Source organism: Cydia pomonella, chromosome 14 (genome assembly GCF_033807575.1).
Source record: "Cydia pomonella isolate Wapato2018A chromosome 14, ilCydPomo1, whole genome shotgun sequence".
In the NCBI taxonomy this organism is placed as follows: domain Eukaryota; kingdom Metazoa; phylum Arthropoda; class Insecta; order Lepidoptera; family Tortricidae; genus Cydia; species Cydia pomonella.
In genome coordinates, this window is record NC_084716.1 from 16,710,457 (window position 1) to 16,737,391 (window position 26,935).

General features: G+C 37.1%; 1 protein-coding gene and 1 long non-coding RNA gene across 3 annotated transcripts in view; both read right to left on the reverse strand.

Annotated features, from left to right (window-relative positions):
- Positions 1-3,203: 3,203 nt before the first annotated feature.
- The window catches only part of LOC133525077 (E3 ubiquitin-protein ligase goliath-like), a 70,819-nt gene continuing 47,087 nt past the window's right edge, over positions 3,204-26,935 (reverse strand). For both annotated transcript variants that reach the window (XM_061861309.1, XM_061861308.1), the window contains exons 4-11: positions 17,132-17,264; positions 14,160-14,277; positions 12,973-13,044; positions 12,290-12,372; positions 11,225-11,321; positions 9,431-9,526; positions 8,631-8,737; positions 3,204-7,425 (exon numbers count right to left, since the gene is read on the reverse strand). In XM_061861309.1, coding sequence (XP_061717293.1) covers positions 7,362-7,425; positions 8,631-8,737; positions 9,431-9,526; positions 11,225-11,321; positions 12,290-12,372; positions 12,973-13,044; positions 14,160-14,277; positions 17,132-17,264 — 770 coding nt within the window. In that variant the 3' untranslated portion in view covers positions 3,204-7,361. The remainder of the gene's footprint in view (positions 7,426-8,630; positions 8,738-9,430; positions 9,527-11,224; positions 11,322-12,289; positions 12,373-12,972; positions 13,045-14,159; positions 14,278-17,131; positions 17,265-26,935) is intronic.
- LOC133525078 (uncharacterized) lies at positions 20,036-21,522 on the reverse strand. The gene is made up of 2 exons (XR_009800514.1): positions 21,082-21,522; positions 20,036-20,546 (listed from the first exon to the last, which is right to left on the reverse strand). It is a non-coding gene; the product is annotated as an uncharacterized LOC133525078 (long non-coding RNA).

Sequence of the window (26,935 nt, forward strand, 5' to 3'; positions counted from 1 at the left end):
TGGGGCTAAGATGGTCAGCTCTTTATCATTTGTTACAATGCCTGTCACGTTCTAACAAGTATGTAAGCGCGAAAGTGACGGGCATAGTGACAAGTGATAAAAATGGAACCATAATGCCACCGCTGACGATGATCGTAATGTCGAAGTTGGTTATTGTAGGTATAAGTAGGTGTGATTAAGAAGAGGCGTGTGTATGGCATGAATGGAAATGCACACAGGTATAAAGGTATGGTGAGAGTTCTAAGTTTAAGGTCTCTGTTTTGTGTCTATGTACAGTAGGGTTCAAAAGTGCATGGACAAGTTATTAATGAAATCATTCATAAATTGTCCGTACAAATTTGAATCTGATGGTAAATAATGTTTTGTTGCATTCTTGGCCTCTTCTAGTGGTACGTTATATATGCCTACTATTATCACTGATTAGTAATACTTATAAAAAATCAAAAATCTATTTTATTTTAATTACTAAATACATGTTTGACACATGTTAGAGTAGGTAGTTGAATTTTTGAATGATGAAATTTTGATTAGTTATTTTATGGAATGAATTTAGTTTTAGTAAGTAAATAAGGATAAGTATGTGAATAATTTATTGACAACATTATAATGTGATATACTGAAATGTTAGGTAATTTCATCTAATGTTTAAGAGGGAAGTAGGTAGGTATAAGACTCGTCCATATAAAAAGAGAAAATGTTTTTCCACTTCTAAATATTCTCCATGATTTTTTAAAACTAATATTCCTTTTTTTCAAAATTTGCAATACAGAAAAAAAAAATTTTTTTTCAAGCAAATCCTATACACCTGGGATATATTATACTGAAGCGATCGACATCAAAATAAAAGTGATTTGTTAAGATTTAGTTAGTGGAAACCATTTTCTTTCAGAAAGGAAATTTCATAGTTAGTATCCCAAAGCTATTCTTCCCTCTTAATATCGTGTAAACTTTGTAAAATTCAATCCAAGTTTCTAGTAGGTATTGTATTTCAATAGAACGAAATAAGTGCAAAGTACTGTTTCTTTTGGCAGAATATCTTTGACCGAATGTATTTTAAATAGGTATTTAAAATGTATTTAAAATGTAATGAAATATAATCAAGATTTTTGCTCAATCTTTTTGAGTGTAATAAATGATTTTGCATAAAATGTTAGTTTTAATTACTCAATTTACTAAAATTAAGGTGGTTGTACTACCCGCGTAGCCAACATGCCAATCGTTAACGCTCCGTAGCGAAAAAACGCAACTGTCACTGTCGCACATTAGAAGCGTAGTCATCTGTATCACTTCCATATTAATGGAAGAGTGATAGAGATGACTACGCTACGCTATGGCGTGTTAACGATTGGCACGTTGGCAAGGCGGCTTGGAATAGAGTACCTATCGTTCCTTCTCCAATTCGTGACTGTAATATGCCAAGATGATCGATGATAGAATACGATAATCGAAAGTTAAATAATGAATGGAGATGGTCACGTGACCTTTCGTAGCATCGTCATCACAATACATTTTACAAGCATTTAACGTGCTACATTGTTAAATCTTGCAAGCTAAATTCGATCGAGATGATCTGATGATGGAGACAGGAGATGACCATGGGAACTGTGATACAACAACGTAACCAAATTGTTTTGGTTTGTTAGAATAGGGAGTATTACTGCAATGTTCTGCCGCCAGAGAGCAGCACTATCACATCACATAAACCATAGAGTAACTTATACATACTATGTCTTAAACAGTTTTTTGAGAACTTTTTACTATGACATTGATGCATCAAAGCGGTTTTTTTACAGTGGGCTACCGCGAAACGCGAAAATTGAAATTTCGTTATCTGACCTCTTTGCTTGAATATGCATGTGATAGAGAGGTAGATAACGAAATTTTGAGTTTCATGTTTCGTGGTAAGCCCTCGGAATGTGGTAGTGGTGTCCTCTACGCAGAGTTTTGCGTAATAACCAGGGCCGGATTTAGGGGAGGGCAACCGGGGCTACAGCCCCGGGGCCTCCACAATGGAGACTTCGGAAAATTTTCCATTTGGAAAATAATTTGGGCTCAGGGGGCCTCCACTCCTTTATTGCCCGAGGCCTCCAAACGTCTAAATCCGGGATTGGTAATAACCCCTATTGTCTCGGCGAGTATTAGTTGCCTGCTGAAAGAAAAGTACAATCAGCGAAAAAGCTTGTATCCAAAATGAAATATTTTGACAAAAAAACTTATCTTTTTATTTGACATGTATCGATATTTGATTGTCAGCCTTAGAAAGGCCCCTGGATTCGTCAGCGCATTTTAAACGTGGTCCCACTACTTTGACCCACAGGGTGTCCCAGGTTTTTTTACCCGTTGTTCTACCGTTCTTAACAGTATTCGCCAGTCTACGGGTAATATATTATTTTCATCACACTTGCTCGAAAAAGATCTTATTTCAAGCAGGTGTACTGAAGGACAAAGGCCTATATTGTTCCCGCGGGAGTTATGGATTATGTAAAAAAAAAACTAACTCCCGGGAGTTATAATTTTTTTTTTTAATTATGTCACGATTTCATAGAAACCACATACTGACCACTACCATGAAATCATTACACTTTGGGTAAAAAGCGACTTGGATTTGCACGAGTAGGTAATACACATAAAAATAAGCCATTGCTCGTTACTCGTTTAAATTTTGCTAATAAATTCAACACTTGGTGCGATGACCCATGCGCGCGCAGTGCGGTACCACAGAGTAAAAATTAAAAATACCCGAAGCCAGTGGATACTGGTGAACACTGTTTAGAACGGTAGGACAACGGGTAAAAAAAATACAAACACGTTTATTTCATTACTTTCACAGGTACCCATTATAAAAATACCCAAGGACTCACCAGGGGCACATGTTGGTGGAATCAGGGATAATACACCAGAACTATTCGTATTTCGTAGACTGCGATTTAGACACTGGTCTGTCAGTTTTGGTAGGAGACCCCAGATATATCGACGCTGAGCTCGGATCGGCTCGGCCAACGCCTGCCGACGCGCCGACGTGTATTTCGTCCTTATTGCGTAGACATAAAGCTTTTATTTATCGGCTTTTACCGATTCCGCATCGATATATCTGGGGAAAGCCTAATTTCAAACAGGTTGAATGTTGGAGGAACAACGCAGCCTAGAACAACTTACTTGTAAGGGCAAACTTTACATAGCACAGGTCAAAGAAAACGCAAATGTCAATACTGTATTGGTTTTTATTGTTTTTATCTTAACTCTTCACGTACACGTGGTAGCGCGCACAGATGGGAATGTATCATTAATGTTAACATCATTTACTGAATTAAAAGTACATACCAGTCTCCTTTGTTATAAAAATCGGTTAGATTTTCGTATAAGTACCTAAAATGTACTAATTTATAACTTAAATGCTTACTTACAGCTATACGTAAATATTGTTTCTTATTAAATAAACATTTGAACAAATATCGCTTTCAAATACAATTATTTTATTGTGGTAATTAATTAAAGTTCATCATAGTTAAAAGTTAGGCTATTGGTCGTGTCATCCATGATGACGCGCAGATTTGTCAAATCTAACCTTTCATAACATGACAATACGAGTCAAGGCACGCGTCTTCATGAATGACACGATCGTTCTTTAAAATGTACTCGTATTTGCCAAGCTGCCTACAGTTTTCCAATATCTAATAAAACACTGTATTTTTACACAAAATCTTGTAATCCGTAATCGTTGTTCGCCTCTCTTTCTGACAAAAATAGCTAGAAAGAGATGCCAAATTTTTCATAAATCCCAAGTCAACGTGCCAACCGTTAACGCTCCGCAGCAGCGAACGGAAAGCAGCTGTCACTGTCGCACTAATATGGAAGAGTGATAGAGAGAGATGACTACACCCACCACCCTGCACTGCAACCGTTACTACTAGACTACATTTAAGAATGGTAGTCACAACCAACTCCTACGCAACTTATGCCTAATATTTTATTTCGTACGCAATTTTGACAAATATATAAGTTTTCTCCCACTTAACATAGTAACATGAGTAAACGAAGATTTTTGGGGCATGTTCCATGTTAGTACAAACCCACATAAAATAATTGCATTAAAAAGCGTAACTTGAAGTTAATTTCAGACTAGATTTTATTAACTACCACAGAGCCACGTCGGGTACCCTATAACCGCTACCTAGCTCGACTGCAGATAACTGACTGTGGCCAAACCTTAACGAAAATATTAGGACCTTCCAACCATTGACATATATCTAAGGACGGGCCTTACGGGCAATAAGAATGGGGCCAGTACAGCGGAGTCACGCACTCGAATTCGAGATTGGCTCGAACGCCACAACGCGATTGGTCGCAACTAATTAGACTACACGATTGGCTCAAACTCGTGAGTAACACCGCTGAACTAGCACTATTCTTAGTGCGTAGAATCCGACCTTAGATATATGTCAACGCTTTCAACCCTTAAACAAAAGGCCACATTATTAAGCCCCGGTCACACTCTCGCCAAAAACCCGTGATATAAATGCCTTAACCTACCTCTAGGTTTAAGAAAGCCCGCATGAGTGTTATCAGCTTGAGTGTAGCCGAGTTAATACTCGGCGTAAAAAGTATGTAAAGCAAATATGCACGTCCACAAGATAGGCCTAAGACGAGCAAAGGAGTAAATCCGCCACACACGCTTTGAATAAAATTACTGAAGGTTGAAGGTTAGATGGGGTAAAGGAGACCATGGGTTAAGAGAGTGTTGCAGGGACTCCTCATACTGTTTCCCTTCCACTAAGTTGACCTTACACGTTTTACAAATATGGTTAAGATGATACTCAGTTAACCTTATTAAGTTTAAATAATTTATATGTATGTATGTAATATGGGCCTTGTTGCTTGAATCAAATTTTAAATAAATAAATTTAGGTAAGGTTGGGTAAGACGAGCATAGTTTATTTTGCCCGGGGCAAGACAAACAGTATAAGGATTCCATACATGTGTTTGTCTTGTCCCGGTGATAGACTTACCCGACCTTACCTTAATTTATTTTTATAAGGTTTAGAAATGATTACATAAAGGAGGTTTCGATTAATGTATAGACGTATTTAAAATAATACATTTCATAGCAGTCAGCACGTCGGCAGTCATCTTATAGAGCTATCTTTGCCTCTAACCACATACAAATAATAGTGATACCATTCAATTCTGAACCTTAATACATACACAATAAAATACAATTCAGTGAAACGTGTGTGGCGGTAACATCCTCCTAAATATAAAATGAAATAGCAAAACATATGGACGGAGACACTTTACATAATGTATGGCCCTAGATCCACAACCGATGGTGAGGTATGCACACAATCTGACAATAATCATTGACATAGTAGACATATGCACATACAATCAATAACGCCGGTTGTACACACACGTCGAGTCTCGTCACCGCTCCGACGTCACCGCTCGGACAAGGGCGAGACAAGACGAGAAGAGAGCAGTCACACTCGTTTTCGGCTTCTCTCGCGGTGTCTCGACGAGTGTAACATAATTGGTTAAGCAGACAAGCTATTCAAAATGATCTGCGCACGCTCTTAATCCTAGCAATAAAGTTGTGTTGAAATCATTTTGAACGCCACACCCGCTTAACTACTTCTGCTGCTAAGGTAATCGTGCATCAGACACAACTTTTGATGTTTTGTCCACAGATGTGACCTTTTTCTGAAAAGTATTTGCAAGTCAAACTGCGTTATACAGCGTTGTTGTATTAATTTGTACATGGATATGTCTTCTTGTTGTTAAATTACAGTGAATATCGCAAAGTTCAAAACAATATAATATAGCAGTGAAGTTACATAACACGCATACTATATGAGATCAACAGCCAATCCTTGTTTTAAGTACAAATACTTCCAAATGGTATTCAAACATATAAGGTGAGATGGGGTAAGACGAACACCGGGGCAAGAATAACACTATATGTTGCCTCGAGCAAAATAAACTAAGTTATTCTTAACCCATCTCACTTCAACTAAACGATTTGGCTAATAAAACTTCATAGGTCAAAATATAAAGAAATCGTCAGGTTTCTAATTATTCTACGCATATTAAAAGTTTCAATAGTAAAATCGTTTTATATTGGTAAAAATTTATTAAGTTAAGTGCAAAAGGCCGATTATATCTCATTAGATATCAAAAATATCTGAACACGCAATGATATTTAAAACGCGTTCAGATAATTGTGAGTCCATATTTTCTCAGATATTTCTGAGAGCATCTGTACAAAAAGATCCATCAAACATAGCAAATAAAATGCTATAAGTTTATTATACATTGTACCCCTTATTCCATCTACATAAAGTTCAAATCGGCCTTCTTCAACTTAACCACTATATTACTAGCTAGAACATAGTTGTAAAAGCGTTTGTCCCACTCTAAATAACTTTGTAGGAAAGAGATGCTAACTGCGACATATCTAAGCTAATTTAGGTAGGGGTGTATAGGGAAACACAGTTTTTCTACATCGCAAAGGTAAAAGTAGGTTACAGGACCCAGAAGATTCCGTACAGATGCCTTTTCTGGGGTCAGATGGGTTAACTTCAGACATTTTTTTTTACTAAAACTAATCTATCTATTTGATATATTGTCCGTAAAATTGTGTAAAAAGTACACTCCTGTCAGCCACGTTCATGTAATTAGGAAATTTTTCTTTTGTCTGAAGTTATCCCTCCTGTCCCCAGTAACCCCACTTTACGGTACATTATAAACTGACTAGGCATCTGTACGCATATCTTATGTGAGATTAGGGCTCAATATAGGAAACCTAGATTAAGCCCGTCGACTAGGCGGAGTGGTATTTGCTTACGATAAAACATCACTTGTCCACCGAACGTCACTGGAAGTACCATGAGTATTTTATTCTAAGGTTATTTATGAACACATCACTGACTCACTTCACTCAAACAAATGTCTTTCCGATGGGGTGCTGTGATTACTCTGTCTCTCTTATTTTATATAGACAGAAGAAGACAGCTATAGTTCTTTTGTATACATTTCAACGTATTTCTTTTCATGTTTGTATTTTTTTAGCTTAAACGGGTCATTTGGCTTCAGTTGTACAAAGACCTAAGCGCTAAATTATTCCTATCTACTATTGCTGTCACTTTCTAGGTCGATGAATCTTGACAGTTCTTTGAGATGATAGCAGCCGCTATAACATTTCTTCTGTTGTCATTTCATTACAACACTACAAGATATCTTCAGGGCACATTTTATAGAATGGACTATTGAGAATCTATGTGTCACACTGCGCACTCGGGTTGCTGGTTGGGCTGTAGCTGTCCCTGTCACACCTGCGTGACGCGGCCGAATAGCCGCATACCGTCTCAGTCTTGCGCGGCCGACGTGTCGGCGTGCGGCGTGGCGCAGTCCGGTGACGACGTGTGAGATCTGCAAACGATAATAGTAAATAAATGATTGTGGTTTTACAAATTTTTTTTTTGACTGCGGTTATACAGCTGTTGTTCGGTCTACTTGCCTACTTAGGGCCCTCATACGAGCGAGTTGTAAACGAGGCGAGCGCGCAACGTTTTTCAGAGAGTCCCAGTCTTAGTTAGCAGCGAATTAATTGCGCGCTCATGGTGAGATTGTTGCGCATTTGCGGCGAACTCCCTGCGCGCTCGCCACGCTTTCAACTCGCTCGCAAATTGCCAGTGTGATAGCGCCCTTAGGTTCGCAATACCGTGAACTAAGCAATCTGTGTCTATAGATGTAAATAGCATAATTCATAATTAATTTATTTCATAGAATATGGTATATACAATTCTGGTTTCTGGCAACAAAAACGATATACAGTGAAATCATCGCATGCGTTAGTGCTGCACGTGATTAAGGGCCAGTTGTACCAACCACACTTGACGGATTGATCAACGTCACTCAGCAGTGAACTATGAAAAATCCCATATAATAAAATTTAACTTTAACGGCGACAGACGATTTGGGGCAATCTCGTTTCAGTTAAAATTATGAGTGACAATCATGTAAATTAAAATCAATATACTATCAATAGAGTCAAAATCCGCCATAAAACCATCGGGTAGCGCGCCGCCTCCCACCTCGCGTAATGTATACTACTAGTATTGTTTTCTACTACAATGTGTACTACTAGTGATATGTACTTCTTCTTTTTTTGTTCTTAGGGCAGAATTGTATCCCAATAAATTCTTTCGGATTATAAGAACATGTTAAACTACTTTTAGGGGACCTGTAATGACCATTTTTTTGTAATTATTGAATTTAAAATATCTTTTGGCACACGTCACGTGACCAAACTCGAAACGTCTTTGAAGATTCAGATGACGTCACAACTCTCGGATTGACACTGTTGACAGTCAGGCGATAAACAACAAATGACAAATGTCAGTTGACAGTTCGTATCTTCTACGTGCGTATGTAGTTATGTGTCAAACCGTAAACTGTGACGTCACACAATTTTCAAAGAGCGTTTTGGGCGCGAAAGCATATGTCAAAATATATTTTGTTAATTTAACATATTTAAAGCCGTTTTTAGTACAAAAGTTGAATTTTAGGGCAACTTTTAGTTAATATAGAACTTAAAAAAATTGGAAATAACCCTATTATAAAAGCGCCGCTACCTGTCCTGCGGCTGGCGGCGCGGCAGCGAGGGCGCCAGCTCGTCGGGCGACGAGGCGCGCGACGAGCGCGAGCTGCCCGCCTCCGAGTACGAGTTGTCGCTCGTCAACTGCAACGACATAACTAGCTTACAAACACTATTTAACACTTCTTTTTAATTGATGCGCCAGCATGATATACAAATTCAGACAGAATGAAAACCGAGACAGACTGGACCCACCGAGCATCTTGAAGGACACATACGCAGCCGCCAACATTGCAATTTTAAATGGTTGTTGCGCAAATTTCTTTTGGAAAAATGTTACTATAATGTTCAAGATTTTCTATGTGATAGTAGTATGTAAATATAGTGACATCGAATTTGTTACATTATTCCTAAATGTAATTTAATATTAAACTGGCTGTACATTCTTATTAGTGATTGTAGGTGTAGTATGTAAGGTTTATTGACATTTGTTTATTTATTTGCTTTTTTCTGTTTGTAACATGTATTTTAATTGTAAATTAATTAATTTATGTAGTTATGTTTTAAAATGTCGTACGCCGGAAAGGTACATCATAGCTGCTACATGTAAAACACCCTATCATCTGTACTAAATGTATTTTACACCTATGATGACGAAATAATAAATGATTGATTGATTGCATGTTCGAGTCGATTGCGTTAGGTACTCTCTAGGAGCTCGTGCCCATAGAAGACTGAATTAACTACATGAAATCCATTTTTTTATATCTTTAGGTTAAATGAGTTAGAAATTTCTAGCTCAGTATAATTTCTGAACCCAGCATGTAGTATACTCACCAGTGTGAGCGGGTGGCGGTTCCGCGCGGGGCTGATGGCGCGGCTGCGAGCCTCCTCCACGTCCAGCTGCAGGATGCTCTCCTGGCTTCCCGTGAACTGCGGCAAAAAGGTTAAAGGTTTATTCCGTTGGTCAGATACTGAGAGAAAGCGAACGGCCTGAACGGTGGTGGGATCTTGAAATAAGAATCACATTTTGTTCAAATGATGTAGAATTCGGTAAGATAGGATTTTTTTTAATGAGTTGCATTTTAAAAATCCTCCTCCTCCTAAGGAGGTGAAAATGGGGCGAAAGTTTACGACTTCTAAGTGATCCTGTAATACTTATGTCGGAACATTTTGTGTAATAAATCGATATAGATTGATCAGTTTTACTAACGGGTACCGCCGCCTAAAGCGAGATTCTAACTTGCGGCTGTGGCACATCGAACTACTTTTTACGAACTGAGCTACCAAAACTTATTCAAATGCAGCATTTTACTTAAGTTAACAAGTTATTATATTTTTCCTTTATTACAAAACTGCCTGGTGCAACCCGGCCGGTCACTAACGCAAAGACCGATTAAAAAGTATGACTAATAACAACTGCTAAAAATAAATGCATACACATTCTCGTACACATCTGATTAACCTTATTTTTGCCAAAATCTGGCCTACACGACGTAATCTTGTTTTAACAAGTAAACAAGCAATTTGTTAATGTTTTATGTTTCGATCATTTATCTCCGATTGCACTTATTCTTTATTTTCTTTGTGGTAGTGTCACGATGGATTATCGTACGTTAACCTCTGCTATCGGTCATCAATAGTCATCATCGTCATTGGTTTTAAAGTAATTTGTTTCGTTTTTCATATTTCCGCGTGTTTTTTTTTAATTTGTAATGTTTCCAACAACTTAAACCTACTTGTTTCTCTGACGATTATTAGAATATACAAGAAATAATATGTGACCAATACTTTGTATATAATTATATCGTATATTTAGTGTTACTTGGGAAAAAAGAGACAGAGTTGGAATTCGAATCAGGAAAACCAAGTGTAATTTAGTCAGATCCAACGACAATGACGTTTGAATTGAACCGAGCGGTTTAAAAGCAGATACCGGTCTGGTATCCCCTTGGAGGGTTTTGGAAGGGGTATTTCGTAAGACTTTGCTTACCAAAGCCGTTGCTAACTAAAACCCTTTAATTTGGCTTTTCAAGCGCTTCATAATACGGGTAAGCTGATACCCTTTCCTAAGCGCTAACCTCTTGAAGGGGTATCGATGATAAATTATAACGATTATGCCTTTTTTTTTTCGTAAAAATAGAATCAAATATTGCTTAACTTGCGCGTTGACAACACAGGTGTCATATTTTTTTTAATTAGGAAGGGGATACCGTTTCGTTTTAGCGGTATCCCTGAAAGGGAAACCCCTTCCTAGAGCTAAGTCAAATAATCGGGCAAGCAATTCAAAGGGAAAGCCAATCGTTGGGGCTATTCGATAAACGACTAAGCCATTTAAAGGCTTTTTCTGGGAAGTGGTGGTTCAAAATTCGCCCAAATGGCTGTGTAGTTATAATACGTATTTGGGGACAATCTTACACAGATCGACCTAGTCCCAAACTAAGCGAAGTGTACTATGGTTACTAGGAGACGATATACATACTTATATGTATAGACACTACATCCATAACTCAGGAAAAATATTCATGGTAAACAAACAATTAAATGCGCTTACCGGAATTCGAACCCGGGACCTCCTGCATTGTGGGTAAGATCAATACCGACTATGAAGCCGTCGAAGGAAAAACTTACCACGAAGCCATAATACTTGAGTATGTCCATCTTGCACATCGGGCACGTTCTGTGCTCCAAGAGCCATGGATCGATGCAGTTCTTGTGGAAATCGTGTCTGGAAACACACGATAATTATTAAAAAAATATATTTTATTAAATTAATTATTTCATAAATAATCATGCATTTTTAACAATCTCATGTCTCTCAAATCTTAAATTATAAATATGTTTTGCGTTAAGGAGTCTAAGGTGTGTAGAATTAAGTATATAATACTATTACAACTTTATTATATGTATTGTTACAAGATAAGGATTAAATTACTGTCTCATTTTAAGCATGTGTTTCTTTATAATGTATCCAACTTATTTAAGGCTTATTAATTTATTTAGAAATTTATTCAATACACAAGGTACAATGCATTTTAGGCATTCTGCATAGTAATGCAGGTAAATCAAACAGTTCATTGTCATTGAAGACTGACTGACTATATTTGTTTTGTAGTGTATTTCTTTTTCATCTCATATTAGAAAGCAAATGTTCTACTTTTTGCATCTGAAAATTTTTGACATAACCAGATAACCACCTTGCTTATAAATTTTTCCGCCCTTTACAATGGAATTTGGGTCAAAAATATTTATACGTATTGGTGTCTGCAAATGCCAGTATATCACCCTTTATTTCTAGGTTTTTTGAAATTGTATATCATATGTGACCGCGGCCGTCAAAACGCCCCACTTTGTCGCTTGCAATATTTAAGGACGAGATTTGCTTGTATATTTATACGAATAACCTGACAAGGCGTCCTTATTACAAGCGACAAAGTGGGACGTTTTGCCATCCCTATACATTTTTTCTTTTCGATGTACAATTGACATCTGGGCTAGGCCCCCAGTACACACACATTACCCCGCACACCTGGGGCCCATTTCTCGAATGGTATTAGACTAATAATATTAGTTCACGAACTGTCAAGTCGTATGGGTTACCATGGCAACACACTTATAATATTACCGTTCTTACTAATACCGTTCGAGAAATGGGCCCCTGAGTACACTCTGTTCTGTATTAGTTTAGTAACTCACCTACAAGGCAGAGACCTAAGCGTCTCGGACACTTTGTAAGGCTCTATACAGATGGCGCAACACTCGCCGTCGCCTTGGACTTCCTGAAAACACCAAGTCCTGCTTAATATGACAGTAAAAACATATACATCTTTCAAGGGTTAATAATTGCCAAGAGATCAAGCTGGTTCTGAACCGCTGGTCCGCAGATCACTGGAGGTCTTTGGAAACACCTGGTATGCGTTTTATAGAAGACATGTGAAGTAAGGACGCTAAGTACGAATAACTTAGTACATTGACCCGATCTCTATCGCACGCGCATAATTTTATTGCTGCCCCGCCGATAATCGGGCGGTCGATGCCACTGTGCAAACAATATAGAAATAGGATATGGCGATATATTCCAATTAATTCAGCTTTAATGATTTATTTGAAGACAAGTCACATTTCTCGAAAGTGCAATCTAATTTGAACCTTAAATCGTAATGTTAAATTTTAAATTATATTGGCGCTTATGCGGTCGATAAATCGTACTGTGCCTGGAAAAGGGTTAAATTGATCTTAGATTATTTACTTCCAAAGTAGGCAGTCCTTGGCATATTAAATATTTTCGAGTGGAGCCTTAATAACTGACAATACTGACATGATTTAAGACAAACTTAAGGTCCAAATAATAAACTAAGTAAGTGATAACTTTAACTTACTCTGTCTTCAGTCTTTAAACTCTTAACAGGTATTTTGGATAGCGCTTTCTTCGCTGCACAGCAAAGTCGTTTCTGAAAACAGGAAAACAATCATAAAATATTTACTACATACTAAAACTCTTCAACTTACCATGAAAATAAAACACAATATGCAACTTGCTTGAGGAATCTGTTTCCTTGAAAAATTATTGCACGGATATTTCATCAACATCAAGCATTACGTGTTGGGTGTGACAAAAAGTTATTCTCTTTTAAATTGATAGTAATACTAAGATATGTGTCGAATTCGCATTAGACGCGATAAGTCTCGTCTTTTACACTAGTTATACCGGTTCCAATTATAATATTCATTATATTGCACCATCTATGACGTATGTTTGATGATATGTAATTATGTACGAGCAGAAATGCCGAACAGGCACCAGCTCTTGAGCCGTACTCTGATTGTAATAACAGGTTATACACTCGATCTTGATTTATAATGGATACCTACCTATCCAAATCGTTGTAAGTATACATCCATAGATTCTTATCAACCCGTCAGAACCCAGACATTTATATACTACGAGTATATCTTATATCGACGATATAAGGTTCAAATCGGACATTATATGATGTCAATGGGCACCAAGGGGTTACATGAAACTTAAAAGTACCTATGTCACTATAGTTTACGAAGCGATCATTTAAAGATTAACATACTCACGGCCAGCGACCCGCCAGGCGAGTTCTTTGTTATTTGGTGCTTTTTGCTACATACAGTTTTTCCCGTGTTATCGGCTACGCTTGAAAACATAGCTCGCGTTAACATGGAATGTATTAAAGTAGATGAGTTGAAAAATAATCATTATTTTATTTATTTTCCTTCTTACGTTAGGATTTTTACAATATGCATAATAAAAGAAAAACGTAAATGCACGTAAAATAAATACAAAATACACACATAAACACATTGTAAAGAACTTAACCTAGGGTGCCGCCAGCAGCGGAGCAAGGGCCAAGCTGCCGGTGGTCAGGGCCGCAGAGAGAGGAACCGCTGGACTATCCGTTTCGTGCCCAAGATTACCGCCTTTTGCATCTGACCCCTGATCCAGCCAGCGAGAGTCTCTCTAAGTATTGGTCAAGACTCCTATGAGACCGTTCGCAGACACGAAAAATAATGATTAATACAGTGTGCATATGCTCACCGAAAGTCTGTCCTTCGCATGGATGTAGCGGAAGCGCTGGATATAGTAGAAGACGAGCCACGCGAGGCTGATCACCATCAGCACGATGAACGATATGGACACGAACAGCACCGATGTTCTGAAACAGGAGAAACCAATTATTCGTGTTGCATTAAATGACACAAATTGATGTCTAAAGCTCTTCGGAAATTATCTTCTAGGGTTGTTGTAGTGTAAAATGAGATTCGATCCAGTAGTGCCGCTCTTTTCAAGCAAAGTTTCACCTATATATGGTGGCTTCGCACTCTTCGTAGCTTCATTACGGTATTTGTATTGTCAATACCATAGTGAGCCTTCTTGTTATACAATCTACCAGAGACAGGACGTGACAAAGTTTAGAGGTGCCTCAATAAACGCTGTAATTTCAAAAATAGTTGACATTTATGGTGACACCTCCACACTTTGTCATTGCAAATTACGTGCAGAATTTGCTTGGTCGGACACAATTTCCTTCTTCTGTCTAAATGAAACCGTCTTTACGGTCACGTAAAGACGGTTTCTTGCTGACGTTGAAGCATTAGATAAAAGAATGAAATTATATAGATGATAGTCATACCATTCTAAATGAAATTATCGGTCGCGGTGTTATGCATTAGACAGATTGCGGTAATCATTGTCACATTAGTTGGACGCTTGCCCAGGATCTCATTACTAAACCACTAATGGAAAGAAAATTAGTACCAGCATTGCGGAAATTGGAAATGTGAGGAAATTTCCTTGTTGGACAGTGGACACGCAAGGCTCCGTAGTGGCCTCTGAGTAACGTACGCATTTAATTTCATAAGCCTACAATAATGTAAGAAACAACTTAATTCTTCCTAATTGTAGTTACTTATAATTTTCCCGGAAGTTTGGGCAGCATCTTACAATGGTTTATTTGTTGCTAATGGGGGTTTCTCATGCAATGGTAGCTGAATGGTTCAAGCGTGCCATTTTCAAGGCAAAGTGCGGCGATGGTTGTAAGTTGGATTCCGGGCTTTTATTACGGTACAGTGCGTTCATTCAGCCAGCAGATTTTAGAAAAAATCATCTATATAGCGCATTTTACGGTTGTCTAAAATATGGATAGCAATCTCGAGGCTTTTCTTTAGTAACTTCATCGATTCCAAGCCTGATTAAACAACTTACGCTTGATAGGTAAAAATCACGGACATAGATTTAATAACTACTATAATAACATTTTTTGCACAAAAGCTATTAACATGAAATTTGCTTCTAAAAAAAAACACCGTTTGGTATAGAAGTTTTAAAATATAATTTTTTGTAAAACAGTTTATCGACTTTATATGTATAACTAAAAAGATAAATTGTTATTTTTAATCGAACTCATAGATTACTATTTTGTTAAAAATAGCTAAAAATAACAATTTAATAATAATGATATCCGCGCTCCCGGGCACGCACGCCCGTCCGCTCAATGCTCAGCGAGCTGCCTTGGAGAAGGATCTGAAGCCACATTGCCGGTTTTTTAGCTGTTCGTGTTAAAAAGCTGGTAGCTATACCTTTTGTATGGCTCAGCAGCAAACTATTCTAAGTGTTAAGTGTGCGTTTGCGTTGTGTTGGCACTTGGAACTAATCCCAAGATAGCGGAGCGGAAAAATAAAATAATTATATTATATGATATGTAGGCATCTGTTCAACTTAGTTTCGCTACAAATAAGCACAAAATAAAAATGGTCAGAATTGCACTAGTCGCGATATTCAAATTATATTTAGATACCTATCCTACAGTATAACATGAATATTATATTTCGCGTGACAATATCGCGTGACCATTTGACCAAGTTGCTAGGTCTTCATTCAAAGATGATCGAGTTGATTATCGCTACCTTCTAAAAGGCTTTTATACCAAGATAGATAGAGGCGTGTCGCGTCACTATCAGATTTAGAATGATTCTTTTGTTATAGACGATGGTGTGTCATAGACGGATAAGTGCCCTATAAATTTTCCCCGTCTTACTTTCACGTTCCCGCTATGATTGATATGTCATACCAAGCTTACTGCTTATCCGAAGGTGTTATGCCATAAAACGCTGCGGTATCCCAATACGTTTGCCTGTAATTTTACGTATTTTTTTTTATAACAGGTGGGGCCTGTAGCACGAGCAGATAATTAAAACACAAGTTATTTTTAAAAGTCGCTGAACTTTTGGTCAGTTTGAAGAATACAGCCTACAGTTAATTTTTTTGCCTAAAAAGGCCCCATCCGGTAGACACGTCAGTCAATTGTTTTAAGATATTGTTTGAGTCAGACCAAGCTAAGTTGGCAATGATTTTGATAGCCCAACCTGGGCAAGTTTTAAGTAAACGTCATAATTTCATAGAAGTTTAACATTTAAAATAACACTTGCACTGTCTGAGCTGTCAAAATCGCTGCTAACTTATCTTGATCTGACTCTAAATAGCGTACCGAATTACGCGATACACCGGAACTCTGGGGGTTCGACAGAAACAACACTGTCATGTAAGGTGGGGTAAGACTATCACAGGGACAAAACAAACACTTGGAATCCTCATACTGTTTGTCTTACCCCGAGCAAAATAAACTATGTTCGTCTTACCCCACCTTACCTTATTCCTTCCAGTAGCGACGCATTAGACTTATGAATACTGAATAGGAAGCCACAGATAAATTGGCTTTCTTTTTCTTTACAAACGGTAGAAAAAGGCATTGTCTCTAAAACATGCCATCCGCTGGGAATCAAGGTTTATCCGCTCCGCAACTACCTCCTTAGCCTAAACGCTCTTACTTATTCGAGTGATAAAGAGGCACGACATAACGAAATTTCCCTCTTTAGGCCCTCTTGTCAGAACAGGAATATATACAGGAATATTGACAAAACAAAGTGCGAGAAACTAATACCACCCCAAACAATGGATGTATCGCGTCCAGATGGAAGATAAAGGGGAAGTTTATGAACAAACATGCTTACTTATTGATGTTGTTGTTGATGTGTGTGAAGGTGCGGCCCTTGATGATGCCGATAGTCACGTTGGTGTTGTTGTCGATGAGACGGGCTATTTCTTCACCCTTCCATTTGTATGTGAACACCGCGCTTATGTTTCCTGGAAACAAAGAACAAGTCCTTTTCTGGTATGTAAAATGCGAAAGAACCGAACGGTGTAACATGAGAAACCCGAAATATTTTAACCACGCATTTCTGAGGTAAAAGGAAAGAAAAAATGTTATATAAGTTTATATAAATTGCGCCAAAATGAAAACTTTTTTGTTTTTATTTAAATTTTTTGATTTTTTTTTTGTACATAAGAAGTAAATGTTATTGGCTGACACTAAAACTGAATTTTTACTTTTTTTCGTAAAACCTAGTTTTTGCAAAGTGTTACTTGTCACTTTTTGAAATCTACCAATAAGGTTATTTAGACTAAGCCGCATAATGGCATCATAGCCTTCAAAAAGGATTTTTGCACTAAGTGATAATACGATATTTTTTTTGGTATCAACTCTGAAATTAGGCGAATTCTAGATAAAAAATATATATATGACATTTTAGTAGTTAAATGTGATCAGGAATACACTGTTTAAATCTTTCGGGTTGCTAGTGTTACACCGTGTAGTACTCGTAGGTACCTATACATTAGTATTATAATATTAATTCTTGTTTACTCGTACTACTTATGGTACTTAAACCTTGACAGTTTTCTTTTTTGCTTGGCCCTATTGTTGACTGAAAGAGAATACCATGAGGAATTAAGTCCACCATTTGTACCTTTTTTGATGTGCAATAAAATAAATAAACAAATAAAGAGACACATGATAATCAACTGACGTAATAAGGTGCTCGAGTTTATTGTGTGATAAAGAGATTATAAAGCTATTGCTATCAACATAAATAACGTAAATGCGTAAACCAGCACTAGGTACAGTTGTGTGCAATATAATAGCAGTACACTCTGCGACGAAGATCGTCTTATAGAAAAGTTTATTTTTTTCTGGATGACTTGGGTTTAGATGTAAAGCTTTGATTGGAAATAATAGGAAAGATTCTATATTACAATTATAGTACACAATTTCCGCAGCTTAGTAAAAACAGCCGATTTTCAAGATATTTTTTTTTACTTCTAATATCATTTAAGTAAAGGTGACAGTCCATTTCTGACCGCAGCTGCACTACTGCTCCGACATTACTGCAGCGGCCTGATCGTGTCGGTGTTATTGTCAATTTCCATAGTAAAATCAATGACGGTACCGACTGCACGTAATATGGTAATTTTAACGTATTTCCGACCGCAGCTGCACTACTGCTCCGACATTACTGCAGCGGCCTGAATACGTCAGTGTTATTGTCAAATTCCATAGTAAAATGATGACAAGACCGACTGCACGTAGCATGGTGATTTTTAGTGTTTCGTGTACATACGACCGCAACTGCAAACCGCACGTCAAATCTTTACAGAAATGTCTTTGGTCACAGATATTAGTAGCTCTAAGCAAAGAGGATATAACCACTACAATATAAGGAGTTTATTACACCCGCGGATAAACAACCCCGATAGTTTCTGTGTTTCGCGGTAGTTCCTCTGTATCTTGGCGTTGCTCTTATTGTTTTTGTTTAATGTTTCCTGATAAATTCATTTTGCCTACCTTGAAAATCTTAATTTGAAAATCGTATATTTGGCTCTCTATCGTTCTTGCCCTTTCGAGCTTATAGCTGTTCTCGGAAAACTACGAAAAAAGGAAAGAACTGTTTATTTAATGAATTTATCAGGTAACTAATAATAGTGAAAAAACTGGAAAACTAGTTCGCCTTTGTATTAATGATGAGTGTTTTTTTCCTGTTTTGTGTTCATTTTTGTACAATAAAAAGTTTTACTACTACTACTACTAAATTACAGGACGCACTTATGTGTTAGAATAAGATCGATGTAGGTATGCTAACCATTATCGTACAATCATGTACACATAGCATAAAAATGTGACAACATAATATTTCTATGATGATTCTAATACTGAACGGAGTGGTCGTATGCAATTTCCTCTCTCTTTCCTCTTTCTCTCTTTTTCCAAATTTTGACTGAGAAAATGTTTTGAATGAAATAGCTTACTCTGTATCCTCTATATTTGTGTTAGGATACTACGAAACCACAGTAGATTACATTTTTTAGTGGCAACAATGGTCGCGCACTGTGCGGCTTAAGAGGAATTTCCTCCCGCGGGCGCTCCGGCTTTAGTATGAGCTCCCTGCCGAGGTTTTTCTGAAGGTCTACAGTAGGGGTTCTTGAAAAAAGAAGTGTACAGGTTTTTAAAGGGTCGGCAACGCGCATGTATCACTTCTGGAGTTGGAGGCGTGCTTAGGAGTTTCAGTGACGCTTATATTTAACAGGATTAATTACTGAATTCTCGCTGACAGTACCGTGGCACAGTGAATTTGGCGTGATAAAATGTGAAAGTGTCGTAATATCATATTATATACACCGTGGGTTGGTAAAATCCGACAGATCTTAACCACGCATTCCTGAGGATCAAAAATAGTTTAGTAAAATTCGGAAAAAAAATGTTCTGTTTTTTTTAGCCGATTTAAAAGCCATTTTCTGCACACAGCACGTTATTTCTTTCTACATCTTGGCGAAAAAAAAACATTACAACGAAGATGTAAAGTTTTCTTAATTCATCTATAGATCAAAATTGCGAGTGTTCTTTTTAGTTGAGTAATGTTTGTCAGAAGGTATGACTAAACCAAGTCACATAAAGGCAGCGCCGCAGCGAAAAAGGCGTTTTTCACAAAGTTATAGCAGAAACAAATTTTCGCAAGAATTGCCATTATCTCTGAAAGAAGACCGATTACAGAAAATTTGTATGATATTTTAGCCTCTAAATGCGATTAAGAATACAACTTTAAAACTATCAGGTTTTACCAGCCCACGGTGTATAATATCGTGACACTTTCTCACTTTGTCATTTCAAAGCCATTTTTGAGATAAAAGAAGCAATAATTCAGTTGTATTACCTAGAAATACAAAAGGCAAAGTTGTTGTTTAACACCTCATGGTAGCATATGGATACTCAAACGTAAGAAAAATTACAAAATTGAACCACAAGAGAAGCGACAGCGGTTTTAAAATAAAATTGTATTGACAGTTGCGGGGACTTCAAGGCATGAGGGTTAAACAAACTTTGCTACAGAGCGCAACACGAATTTATTTTATCACACCATCACGAGGAAAATATTTATTATTCCAATTAATTTATTAAATATTCTTTCTATCAGCCCCTTGGCTAACGTAAATAGCTTTCTTCATAAAGGATTTCTTGTCTCGCCCATCAAGTTTTATATGGTCTAGTCATACACTGTATCTGCCACGACCACGAGTGCCGTCACCCATGGACACCTGCAACACAAGAGCGATTATAAGATTTATATTTGTGCTTTAGTTTGAAATAGGAAACTGGACAATATTAAGTGTAAATTGCGTAATTATAGCTCTTACAAATCAATTTATTCGTTTATTCTTTACTTTTAGGTAACTAATGAAAGATTGGTTTAATATGAAAACTCAGAAAGATAAATGTGTAATATTTTGCTAACACTGAACGACTGCATTTGAGAATTTATTTTGTCGCATCGCCATCTCCGAAGCCCACGAATCCCTTTGCAAAAATAAAGTAAACCCGGGATAAAAGAGCCTACCTAACTTTTTGAGGGGACGTTTATCGCAGACTTCTACATCCAGGCGGTACTAGGCCACTAAAAACGTGCAGACACCACCGGCTGGATTTGGCTGCATCACGTGATGCAAGTGGATCAAGTGCGCATACCGTATCCATCACGAGCAACATGAGTCCCGCTCTCGTCGGGTTGCTGTGTGCAGTGGTCACGCATTTAGTCAAGAGGATGGGGAAGATAATTTCAAAATGTTAACTTACCTTAAGTGAAGAAATATTTCTCCTCTGCATTCATTTAATTTGAGTAATTTGGTTGTATTTCTTCAATTTGAAGTTAAATTGTTATTCATTTAATCGGCAAACAAACGATCACCAACAATATCTGGTTTTTTAATAATATTGCGTAGCTGCCTTCGACTGTATGTGACTTTTGTAGAAAGGCAAACTGTTTTTCGTTTTCGTGTACCATGTAGCATTATCGTCACTTACTTCTTCTCGTAAAAAATACAAATAAGTAAATTAGTAATTTTATTTATACGTCTGACAGTGACATTATTCATTGACTTTGGCAATCAACTGACGAACGCTGCCGCGACTGCACGCCGCAAACAGCAGCAGTCGGCCGCTGCAGTAATGTCGCACCAGTAATGTCGCAACGGTAGTGCAGCTGCAGTTGGAAATGGACTGTCACCTTAAAGGTTACAGTTAATTTTGAAACAATATCAAGTATAGTTTCCCTTAATTTACATTTTCTTATATACTTCTATTATATTGCACACAACTGTAGGTAAGGGTTGAGTAGGAGTTTTTATTTTGTGTGATATGTTATGGGATCTACATAATACATAGGACACAAGAATAAATTTTATCTCTATGGACTGCGCTCAAACAGACTTGTAAAGAACTTTGAATGGAGCCTCTCTTCTGAGATATACGAAAAGTCTTAGTGCTCCTTTACACTCTCAAGAGATTTAAAATAGCAAGAAGCGAGGGCTTCTTGTTATTTAAGGCAACATAACTTCATTAACTTCTTTAGAACCCAAGACCCCTGAATACCTAGGAAGACTAGCATGACCTATTTAACATCAGACGTTGCAAACAAGATCAGGCGCGCATGCATAAGTAATTCAATTTGCCTACGACTCGCGTCACTAATGTCTTTAAGAAGTAAGTTTATGTAATAACGTCAAATGTGACGTCAAAGAAAAATTTATGGAGTTATAAGCTGAGAAATGTAAGAGAGTAATAAAATCTTATACTTAAATATTTTCTTATTTTTCTCCTTGCGCCATTTTTGCACATTTAGCTCGATGGTTGACAGAGACCGCCATTAGGCATTAAGACCGCCATTAGTACATCTTTTTTTTTGCAATACATTTTAAATAAATAACTGTATCTATTCATTTCTCAACTTTTGATGTGTTAAATGTGGTGTTATGTGGTGTGGTGTGGTTTCTGTGTGTGTAAATTACATGAAATACATTTTTTTAATGAAAATTTCTAATTTTCTTATTTTACAGGTCTATTTTCTTTAAACCGCAATGTACTATTGGTTTTATTAGTGTTTCATTTTATTTACACATGTAATAGTTGTAATGCTTTGGCTTGTTGTATGTTAAGTACTTTTGTTGTATGTTAAATACTTACGTATGTCTACTTACATAAATAAAACATATTGAAAAATGTAAAAAAAGGAAAAATATTTATTACATTAATAAATGTTACACAGTATGGTAAAAGGTTGGGACTTCCTAATAAGTATATTATACATGTATCAGGAAGTCCCGCTCCTCCGCAGCACCAAGTTGTAGGTTGAAGAAAATAAGAAACACAAAACTGAAAAATAATACCTTGTAAGTGTTACAAGAATCCATTTTATCTTTTATAAGTACTCTGGATATCGAAGACGTTCCTATTATAGACATCAACACGAATGTAAATGTACAAAATTCTGGCGCGAATGAATATAATGACAAAGTAAAGTACGTGTATGCTGTATTAGGAGATAATAATTGGCTAGCGCACCACAGCGTACGGCTCTCACAGGCAAAATCATTTGTTACTGTGCCCGTCACTTACATAGTTGTTTGGCATAAAAATGTGATTGTGCTTCAGCCGCTGTTGAAGTCCCGCCTGAAGATGTACAGTCGAGTTCATAAATATGTATACATTTTTGCACCTTATTGCAATAGATTAAGCCGAAAAAATGTATACATATTTATGAACTCGACTGTACGGCACTTAGATTGATATATTAAATATTATGTATTTACCCTATGTGTGTGTGTGTGTGTGTGTGTGTGTGATTTTTACCTTACTTTACTTACTAGCACTCGCTGTGTAATATATGTACTTATTACATAGCAAGAGCGCTAGTAAGTAAGGTAAGGTAAGGTTAATAAACTTAAAATGTATTAAATACATTTTTATTATGTTGTTTTCAACATGACGTCATATGTTTAACAAGTAGGTACCCACGTACCTAAGTACCAGTGGCGGCGCGTCACAAATATTCGTAGGGAACCCGGAGCTAACTTTGCTTTCCTTTTTTCCATGAGCCGATCGTGAAAGTACTCAACGGGCTGAAATTAGACAAACCGGTGGGAATCGAGTTCTTTGAACGATCCGCCACTGCTAAGTACGTAAGTGATGATTATTAATGATATTAACAGAACTAGAATTGATTGCGTACCTATCTACCGATACACAGATGATAAAGGTGAAAAGATAGTATTTTAATACAAACAAATGCAATCGAGAATGTTCTGAAATTGCATACGCTTGGGCAAACAAACTCGGTATTTACTTTAAAGTATTTGTTCAGACGTTCGTTTTATTACGCCTTATTTATTTAGAACACGAATGACTTAGTTAACATCTAATTTTTTTATGGTCCTTCGAATCGTATTGTTGCACCATATTGAGTTAAATTACAGCGTCACTTCATCTTCTTCCCCGGTCCCTCATTGCTGAGGATCGCGACCATGTATTTTCCGTCTCCACATTGTGCGGTCATAAGCCAATGGGACACACACTGCATGTTGCCGCCAACCACCCTCTTGACAGCATCAGACCAACTTGTGACTTCAGCAGCGTTTCAATTTTCAATGTAGGTTCCTAATGTTTGTAAATCCCAGATACATACATACCTAATAATAAGTTTTTGGCAAAAAAATCATTTTTGGTACAAGCTTTTATCGCTGACTGTACTTTTCTTTCCACATGCCACTAATACTCATCAAGCCAATTTTAAAAACCCCAAACACAATTAGGTTGCGTTGTTTTATCACAGAGTTCCTATGTGCACCTCTTGTCTCCATCATCAGATCAGCTCGATGGTACCATAATATTGCATTGTCATTATGCAAATTTTCAGCTCAATCAGAAACCGGGAAGTGGATCAAATTTAACTTGCATGATTTGATTACAGACCGACAGACAAAGGGACACGTGAAACTAAATACTCGTAAAAGCTTGTAAAAATACGAGTACAGTTAAATCTACCCATACATATTTTTTGTTATAAATTTGGCTGATCGATTTCATAAATCAGGTCAATTGAACTGTAATTTTATCTGAGACATAAAACCAAATTACCTAATGCTAAAAAAACGAAGTTTATTATTTTAGCATTAGAAAGAACTCCACAGAAGTAAGCGGGTAGTTTTTATCAGGTTTTTAATTGTTAATAAGAATTAAGAATGACATTATCAAATACAATATTTATAACCTACTTCAAATTTTTGCCGCAAAAAGTGCCCGATTTCTAACCACAAGCTTACTTCTGCGAAGTTCTTTCTAATGCTAAAAAAACAAGTATAAAACGTGAAATTAAGTCGCTTGCACATCGTTGAAATTACCATAGAGAATAGCGTTACAAATTATTTAACTATATTTTCAAACGCCAATATTTATGCTATCATACACAAAAGCCCTAACCCCAGGAGCCACACACCGAGGGTTTCGTGGCCGAGGCGCGAACGATTGCCTACACCTAGCAGGCTTCGGTCACCTACTTCACCTTTCAAAACCACATGTGTACTCACGTGTCCCTAACAAGGCGATAATTCAATAACGATAAGTCTAAGTTCACCGATGGCGTAGCCATGCAAACCATGCTTTTAAACCTAGGTTCACTTTAGAAACATCGTAACTAAGCTCAGAATATGCAGTAAATTTCAGCTTTATTCTGATGGACTAAAGTAGAGTTTCAAAATGAGTTTAAAGGTTAGTTGGCGGTTAGAAGGTACGTTGAGCTAGGGTTTCATTGTCAAGGTAACCTGATCCAGTGTATGCCGACACACACGTGCTGGCCCCTAATTATAAAAGGACATAACTGCAATGGCATTTGTATAGGATTTGGACGTTCAGTTCCAGGGCTTGGTACGTTAGGTTAAATTAGTAATTCGTGCTTGTTTACGCACAGCAAAGTCTGGGGTTGTTCGTGACCTTAAAGCTTGTAATATAGGGACGTACGTAGAAAGGTAAACAAACCAGCAAGCCATGCAAGGTTTAAAAATGTCGTTTAAATGTCAAATTAATCTCTAAAATAAATTTCCAAATACAGTCATTTGTATTTTATTACCATTTTAGGCGGACTTGTAAAATGTTGATAAAACATTTATCTAACTCAGGATCACCCAAGAATTGGCGTATGTAAACGTTTAGTAAGTAAGTTTTTATTAGGAAAGCCACTGCAGATCTCAGTTCCCTACTCAAAAGGTTCTGGTCCGGTATCCTCACGGTTTTCCTTCGCCGAAGAGCTATTGGTAAATATTAAACACCTAACGCTTCGTAGATAAGTCGAGCTGAGGTTTCAACCGGTGTTGCGGTTTAAAAGCCGCACAAGTCTCGACTAAAAGAGCTCTCTGGTGGGTATCTACGAGTATATTTGACCAACTCCGAGAGTGCGACAGGGCCAGCAATGATTGCTGGGCCTTCGTACAGTCGACGTCAAAAATATGTTTACAGTTTTTCTTATTAGTAACTAGTAAGATGCAAAGGTGTAAACATATCTTTGACGTCGAATGTATCTTGTTACAGCGACAATAATATGAGATCCCTAACGGCTTTCTTATTGATTGTCACTGTGACATACGAAGTGTCTACGAAGTTGCACAGAATTCAAAACACTTTACTGTATATGTCAACGGAAAACTAGATTTATAATAAACGCTTGGTACAACTGGCCCTTAATGGGATCACTGCTTAGCCTGTTGCCCGCTTTTTCTGTTCTGCTCGCTTCGTGATTTGCCCAAGGCACACTACTATTATAAACGCAGTACGTACTCTAAATAAGCCCGGCAGTACTTGCACACAAGTACTAAGTTGGCAAAGGGCCGTCGACTTTCTCTCGCGTGGGCTGGTACAAGGTCGACCGCTATCAGATGCAGCCAGATGTACCATCAAGAATACTGTTACCTGACCGTTCGTAGACCCTATTGCAGGGTCATAAGGTCCATCAATGGTCAGTTAATAATGTTGCTTTGTAACATCGACCTTAATTTAGAGAATTATGGACGAGACACGTAGTTATTAATAGATATTTGACAATATCTTCTTGTGGCTTGAGTGTGTTATTTCGGTTGAAGGTGTAATAAGCAGGGACGCAAAAGTTTGAATTTGAATTTTATAGTCTTAACAGTAAGGACGACATTTAAATGAACTTATGTTAGAAACGATCAAATTAGGTAATTCCGATTATACCTTTTGCTAGTACTGATTACGAAAACATTATACACATAGGTAATATTATCTACAAGGAATATATCGTATTTTTATTAACTAGGTCCCTAAGAAAATTGTGAAAAGCACCTACATAGGATTCTTATAATATAAACAAAGAAAACATTATATATATACAAATAACTACACATATAGGTACCTACAATAGGTACATATTAACTTATAAGTCATAAAAATACCATGCACTTTAATGGCGCTACTAGTTATGTAAATAATGTACATAATACATATTATAGAAACAATCAAACAATTATGTCCACAATCAACGTTTTACTATACTATAACCACCAACATAATTAACGCAGCTGCGAATGATAATAGTTGTTAGTCATCATCATATAGTTAAGTACATATTTAATTATGCGTTAAT